Source organism: Cynocephalus volans, chromosome 5 (assembly GCF_027409185.1).
Source record: "Cynocephalus volans isolate mCynVol1 chromosome 5, mCynVol1.pri, whole genome shotgun sequence".
NCBI classification, from domain to species: domain Eukaryota; kingdom Metazoa; phylum Chordata; class Mammalia; order Dermoptera; family Cynocephalidae; genus Cynocephalus; species Cynocephalus volans.
Genome location: NC_084464.1, coordinates 151277141 through 151284767, shown reverse-complemented (window position 1 = coordinate 151284767; position 7627 = coordinate 151277141). Strand labels below are relative to the sequence as shown.

At 35.7% G+C, this 7627-nt stretch overlaps 1 protein-coding gene across 1 annotated transcript in view; it reads left to right on the top strand.

Moving 5' to 3' along the window:
* Window positions 1-2799: 2799 nt before the first annotated feature.
* Window positions 2800-7627, top strand: part of SYNE1 (spectrin repeat containing nuclear envelope protein 1) — a 422354-nt gene continuing 417526 nt past the window's right edge. The window contains exon 1 of the mRNA XM_063096991.1: window positions 2800-2820. Coding sequence (XP_062953061.1) covers window positions 2805-2820 — 16 coding nt within the window. The 5' untranslated portion in view covers window positions 2800-2804. The remainder of the gene's footprint in view (window positions 2821-7627) is intronic.

Here is a 7627-nt window from a genome sequence, read left to right as displayed (position 1 = left end):
TCTAGCCTCAGCTCTGGAATGTCACCTGGTAGAGTCTTTCAGTATCTAAGTGTTGGTCATTCCACACAGAAATCATGCTGTTTGTTAAGCCCATGCCTTTGCTCAAGCTGTTCACTCTGCCCGGAATGTATCTTTCCTATTTTTCACCTGACTAACTCTAACTCACTTATCTGGACTCAGTTCAGGTTTTAGCACCTTCCCAGGACACTTTTCCAGAAGCCCCAGATTGGCTTAGCCCCCATCCTCTGTATCCTTCCATCTTGATATTTTTCACTTACCCCTGGCATTTTTGCATTTTTATCTTTTATGTTGTACCTCCAACTATGTTCTAAGCTCCTCAAAAATGGGTTCTGTGTCATATTCATCTTAACACTTCCAGCATTGAGCTCAGGCATCCAGAATGTGTTACTTATGCTGTGGAAGTAAGACTGGATCGATACTGGGTTTAATGTGGTGAGAGAGAGAGGGAACGAGATTTCAGGATTAATCTGATGTGTGACATGAATGAAAGCTGGAAGAGGGTAGAGGCAGGGCGATCTGTGATGTAATAACTTACAGAAATCCCTTTTAATTCCATAATTCTTGACTGAAGATGGGGGCCATGTCTTAATTATCTGTGAACTCCAGTTCTGAGCAAGGCCTGGCATGAAGTAGCTGAATCAAAGTGAATTTCTTTCCTTCTTTCTAGTTAGTATATATGCAGATAAATGATATTGGTAGATATATATATATATATATATATATATATATATATATATATATATATATATATGGAGAGACAAAGCTAGATAGATTTCAGAAAGTTATATTCTTGCATTTGGAGGACCTAATTTTCTAATAGCTTAGAGGAACCATCTATAAGTTCTCTCCAGCACTTCTCAGTATCTCTTAGTCTCCCCAATTAAGGTAGCTTTTGTACATATGTGGGCAGGTGGAACATTTTCCCTGAGGAGATACAGACTGCTAAAGGGCACATCATGTTTTCAGGGCTATAGGCCTTGATGAGACACAGTACATCCATAAATACTTTTTTCTCCTCTGAGAACCCCTTGGAGAGCTAGCCACTGAAAGGGACCTCTCTAGCTTAGCAGATGCCAAATATTTTGTCCTAGTTCTAATAAATGTCCTTTCAAGTAGCCAAGAGAAGTCTGCCTCTGCTTTCTTACCAGTTAATGCTGTTCCCTGTGTCACTGTCCCTAACTTGCTAAGTGAGCAGTTAGCAATGCTTTCTTGCTTCAGTACATCCTCTTGATGCTTTTCCACACAGGGCAGCAGCAGTGTGCAATGTTTTGCTTCCTTTTTTAGAGGCCAATCTAAAAAAGATATTATCAGCTTTGCATTCATGCATTCTGGCCAGATACCAATGTATACCAGTATTAATAATACCATTTTAAAATCAATTGTAATTTGTAACTACACCCTATTACTTAACCAATCTTTCATCAGTCATATTGTTTTATGGACCATACATTCAGGTTATAATATAATTTTTTATAGCCCCCATAGACTCCTCTTATTTTCTTTTTTCCTTCAAGCAGGTGGAACATCCACATTTATGTGCTGTGCGTTCTTTAGAGTTTTTCTTTTACCATTCTCCTCTCCACACCCCACCCGCATTGCATTTTTCCACCTTGCTAATCATAACCTAGGGATGCGGCGTGGACCATAATAAAGTATCACTCTCAGCTGGGCCTCCTCAGTTTGGCCCCTTGCTTAAGTTTCTTTCTCTGGGTGCACTACTCACGCCCTCTCTTTCTGTCTAGTTATGCTATTCATGGCAAGACCTTCTCTTTGGCCAACCCCAGGGTTAGGAAATCCTGTTCAAAGAACATTTCTCAATGTCAAGATTTCATCAATGACTCCTCACCCCTTTTTCACCTTCCTCAGTCTAGAATGATCAATTAAACTTGACCAAAGCAGGGAATTCAGAAAGGGTTAGAAGGAAAATGTCCTCTCTGCTGACCCCAGCCCAACCACTTACTTTAGAGTCTTTCTGTACAGGGAGGAAAAAAGCTACATCAGACCCATTTTGACTCCTAAAATTAGAATGGTTGAAACTCAGATTTTTAGAATGAAATAGTTTTTACGTTTCTATTGTTTTCATTCATCAGATTGTTATTAGCAGCGAGGATTTGATCTCATTCCTGGCAAGTGTACAACAAAATATATGCGCAACGCAGGCTAAATAGTGCGGGTAAGAGAACCTGTGAATACTGAGAAATAGAATTCAGTGTTTTAAGTGCTTTCACTTTCATAGATAAATAGAGAAAGTTTATAGTTCAAAAATAAAACATAAAATAAATGTGAACATTTCTCCATTTAGCAACCAATTTTCTTTTATGTCTCATTTATGTATTTATATTAACAAATATCATGGGAATTCCTAACATTTGCATAGTACTTTAATTCTAGTTTGCAAGTATTTTTCACATTAATTATTTCACTTGATGAACAGGCATTCAAATTGAATAGAAATAATTCTCCTTTTAGCACTATGGTGACCTATGTGAATTTTTTTTTTATATTGTACCTTTTGATGTTATTTTTCAGGGTCTTGAGTTCATTTAAAAAGACAATATTAAAACAGATGAAAATCTGTTTGGGAGTGCTGTCTCCTCACTGACTGCTGTTAAGTGCCTGGGATTCATTTATGACTCAAAAGATCTAGAGAAGTTCAACATGTTTTCTGGAGCAGCGTAGCCCTGCACTGCCTCAGGTGAAGCATCCCCTGGCTTCGTGCTGCAGGAGGGACCATGGCAACCTCCAGAGCGGCCCCCCGCCCACCTCGGGACATCGCCAACGTGATGCAGAGGCTGCAAGGTAAGGGGCTGCGATTTCGGGTTATTTTTTAAATACACTTTTAAATTCTCATACCAGCTTAACTTAAAATCCATTACATTTGCTTGGATTTTTATTAAATTTTATGAAACTCGAGCCAAGAATAGAATGGATGTCCTTTATTCCAGTGTTATCAAATGAGTCCATGCTGTCTTCTGTATGTAGAAAGAAAAGACAAAGATACGGCTCTTTTTGTGATTTTGTGTCTGTGTCATTGTGACTTTAATGGTTATTCAGTGTCCAGTTGGGAATTCAGAGTTATTGCCAAATGTATCAAATGCCGTCCTTCAATAATGCCAATGACAATACAACACCGATGATGGTGCCCTGATAAAGCTATTATAACAATGGTGGACAAACAACCATGTGCTATTGTCAAATAAGTAAACCAGTGGCATTTCCCACCTGGAAAGCCCTTAGATATCTAGAAATTCTTTAAGCAAAATGAAGCAAATGAGGCCCAGGGGGATGAAATGACATGACGAGATTAATGGTTAGTGGCAGCATACGGACTAATCCTGCATCCCTCACCAATGTTCTTCTCTAGCAGCAAACTGTTTTCTGGAAGAGAATTAACAGTGAAATATTATGGCAGCTCAGAGGTGAACTCCCAATTGACAATTTTACAAAAAAAATGTGTATATTCCTTGAGCTTTAAAAATAATTATCACCTGTAAGCATATGAAAATATTGCTTCTTTGTCATAATTCCAATGATACCTCTCCCGGGCTTCAAATAAACACTTTTAGGATGTAAAAATATCCAAATTCGGAAGGATTTTGCTCTATTCTTTATCAGGGCAGCTTAAAAATAATGTTATAGTTGACTTTAAGGTTTTCTGGTATCCCCAGCAAGTGATCGTTGTGGTTTTCACCAGAGCTATCATATTGATCTGTCATGATCCCACTTTCCTTGCTTACGATATATTTGATGTACCTAGCAGTAATTTCCAGTTAAGAATTCTTGACTTTCAAAATACAGATCAAACTCTTAAATCTGAATATTTATATCCTAGAACATGCTCACAGTTATAGGAAATCAGGAGATGGGTGAAACTGGGAGTTTCTTCATATCTGACCATAGACCACCAAGTTGACTGAGAGCTTCTTAGTCAAGTTCCCCACTCACGTTTATCTTCTGGGCTGATTTGTGAGGCTTCCATGCACGTGATACTTGTTTCCCATTTACTGCTGAACAACCCCACTTGTTATGCCAGGAAGAGCCTTGCTAGACAAAAGAACAGATCCTTGCTGAATATATGGGCATAGATCTTGTCCATAGGCCAGAAAATTCTCTGATTGGGTCTGCCCAGCACCAGGGATCTCAGATTTAAGTTGTACATGTTTACTTGGGTAGATAGAACACTGAATTTGGAGTTCCATTCCTCTATGTCTGTCTTTGCTGTTTGCCTGAGGGCAAATTACTGAATCATTCTGTGCCTCAGTGACATCATCTATGAAATAATGGAAAGGAAATCTACAGGTCTCTTGCAAAAGAGTGGGGGATGATAATAAGATCATGAAGCAGATTTCCCTTTGAGTCTATTAAGTATGAAAATTCTCTGGATGATGTCTGTATTGACAATAAAGAAAAATTGTAAGGAGCAAATATGAAAAAACTCAATCAGACTCAGATTGTGATCTTACAAACATTCTTCTTCATTCTGATATTGTTTGGGATGGAAATACTTTTATTAAGGTTATAGTTAAGAGGGATAGGGGAGCGAAGGTACTGATGTCTCAGTGTTTTGTTCTATTATTTGTCATAGTGGATGTATGAGTATTTTTTCTTAAGAAATGTGTGGAGTTGGGAGAGAGCTGGAGCCCCAACCCACCCTATACTAGCCCTGTGACAGCGGGTGCCTATTTAACATCTATGCTTTCAAGTGCCCCATTTGCAACATGAGGACTGTTCCCATACGTTTAGCTCCTCTCAGGATTGTTGTGAAGCTCAGTGAGATCATATACTAAACGGGCTTTAAAAACTATAAGTGCTGTGATATGGTGAGCTGTTCAAATAGCCAAGGAAGAAAATTGGATGAGAAGGCACAGCCTAAAGAATTGTCGCAAATTTTTCTTGCAATTTTTTCTAATCATCCAGATTTTTAGAGGAACGTTAATGGTTGTTATACCAGGGTACTTCAAAAAGTTCATGGAAAAATAGAATTAAAAGATAATAGAAACCTTTCCATGAACTTTCTAAAATTTGAAGTTTATAATCTGTGCTGTATAAAACTAGTAATTTTATTACATAATAAAGTGACTGTACTTATTGCGTTCGTTATTTTTTTCTTTCTATAAAAGAAAGAGTTATAACGTGTCATAGAGGTGCATGACAAAGTTAGAACATTAAGCCTTAAAATTAAGGAGACAAAATTCCTGAGCACTAGATACTTATCAATAGCCTTAGCATCAGTTACTCCATGTCTACAGGTTATTGTTGGCTGCAAAAGGTAAGGTCTACACTGCCACAAAATGCAAAACAGGTAGCCTGTCTTCTGTCAAGGGTATTCAGTAATCCTGCTTACTTACTGTAACCTCCAAACTAGTGACCACAGTATAATAAATGGAGACCTGGCATTATTGCCCAGATAATTAAGACAAATGAGGAAACTTATTTGTGGAAAAATACATTTCTATTAACTTGAACAAAACCAGAGTTGTTATTTTCAAAGTTGAAATCTATAAGAACATTTTAGAATCCCTTTTCTTCGCCTGGATGGGTAATGAGTAACTAATGTTTTTGTTTTTGTTTTTTCTCCCTCTTGGGTTTTATTGTCATTTCAGATCCATGCATAACTAACAAAGAGCATGTAGCTTTGAATAAAGGCAATTTGGCTCTATTGCCTTGCTTATTTAGTTTACAACCATAATTGTTGAGTATTTTTCTGCTTTTAATTTTTATTTCCAGTACTAGGAAAGTAAAGCGCACACACAGATTGCTACATAATTTAGCTGCTACTGTAGCAGTTCAATATTTTACCTTTGCCAATATTTGTGCTTGTTTGAGCATAATGATTTGGGCTGGGATCCTGAATTATGGATGAGCAGTCAGACTGCAATGCAGAGTTTCATTTGCTCTTAAGAATAATGAATATTTCTGTAACTTTAAGCAATTTAAATATAATCTTAAAAGCAAATTCAAAACAATAACCTAATATGATGGTATTAAAACTTTAAAAGCATATAATTAGTATATACATTGTCTGCTTTTGAAGGCTAACTAAGGAGATCTATTTAACAGGTGGCTTATGGAGTCACTTTGTGTATAGTCCACATCTAAGAAAATAAATGTCTAAACTCCTCAGATCATAAATTTCTTTTATAAGATAGCATCAATATTTTAAGGCTCTTCGTAATTTTCCATAACACTTACTTAAAAAATATTTGTTGACTGACTTTTATCAACAACATATTTTCATTTGAAGATAATTCCTTAGCCTTTATGTATTTTTAAATTAACATATTAGTGTTGGTTATTGTAAGACAGGGTGACAACAGTGCCATCCTACAGAGCAAGTGTAAATGCCAGAAAACATTCAAATGGGTGTGCTAAGGTGTGATATAGAGAGTGGTTTAATAGAACAGGAGAATTATTCATTGCAATGAAGAAAAGAAAGGATAAGCATTTACCCTTGAAGATATATCTGTAAGACATGCTAACTGCTCAGTACAAAATAATCATGGTCTCCTCTTAAAAAATTTTTTACAACTAATTTTAATTTTACTTTTTTTACAAGTAAATGTTTTCTGTTAAGTATATTTCCTATATCTCCATTACATAATAAAAGAAACCTCAGACTAACAAAAAATTTGACTGAAAAGTAGAATAAAAAAATAATAAAAAAATAATTAAAATGTAATATTTTTGTAGTTTCACATCATTACTATGAGCATTGCTTGGGAAAGGAAAAGTTAGCCATTTTGTGAAGGTTCTAGTTTTTTAATAGCTCTTTGAGAGATTAAATTTTATACTTTATTATTCTGACTTATTAATGACCCTACTTATTAAACCACAGAACAGTGTCAAAACTCATTTATTGTATTTAGGCTGAAATTCTCCTTCAGGTTTAATTTCTCTTTTTTTACATGAATGTTTCTGAAATTTAAATATGACACAAAGAAATGATCATTTCTTTATATTTTAGAATATCCTAGTTAAATAAATACTTAATAAATGCATAAATCATGATCTGTAAATGAACGAACTGAAGATAAATTAGTCAGGACATATAAAAGCAAAAAAATAAACCATTTAATATTGGTCCTCCTTTACCTGTCCTCTTTTTAAAAAAATCTGTATCTGAATTTTGTTTTTAATCAAATGTCGTGGACACATCCTGTCTTAATGGGTGCTTATATTGATCTCTCAGATGTGTGTGTTGTTTTTGTAACTATAATGCTTTAAACACATTTTTCCTTCCCAAAGACATGTTACGTGTTCATATTACATTTAAATATATTAAAGTGTTTACATTTGTACAGGGCTCTGCCCTGCAAGGCTTTCTGCTTGCAGAGCTATTTTATCTATTGTTCTTTATGGAAAAAGTGCCTGAGGCCTTCAGGGTCTTCAACGACCTACAGAATACTGGCTCTCAAATAGAAAAAGAAAACTGCTGAATCAAACATAACAAAGGTTTTGTATATTACATGATAGCTAGAGGAGAGGCTTTTGAATGTTTTCACCACAAAGAAATGACAAATGCATGAGGCGACTGATAATTTAATTACCCTGACTGAATTATTATGCAACATATATATGTATCAAAACATCAGGTTGTATCCCATAA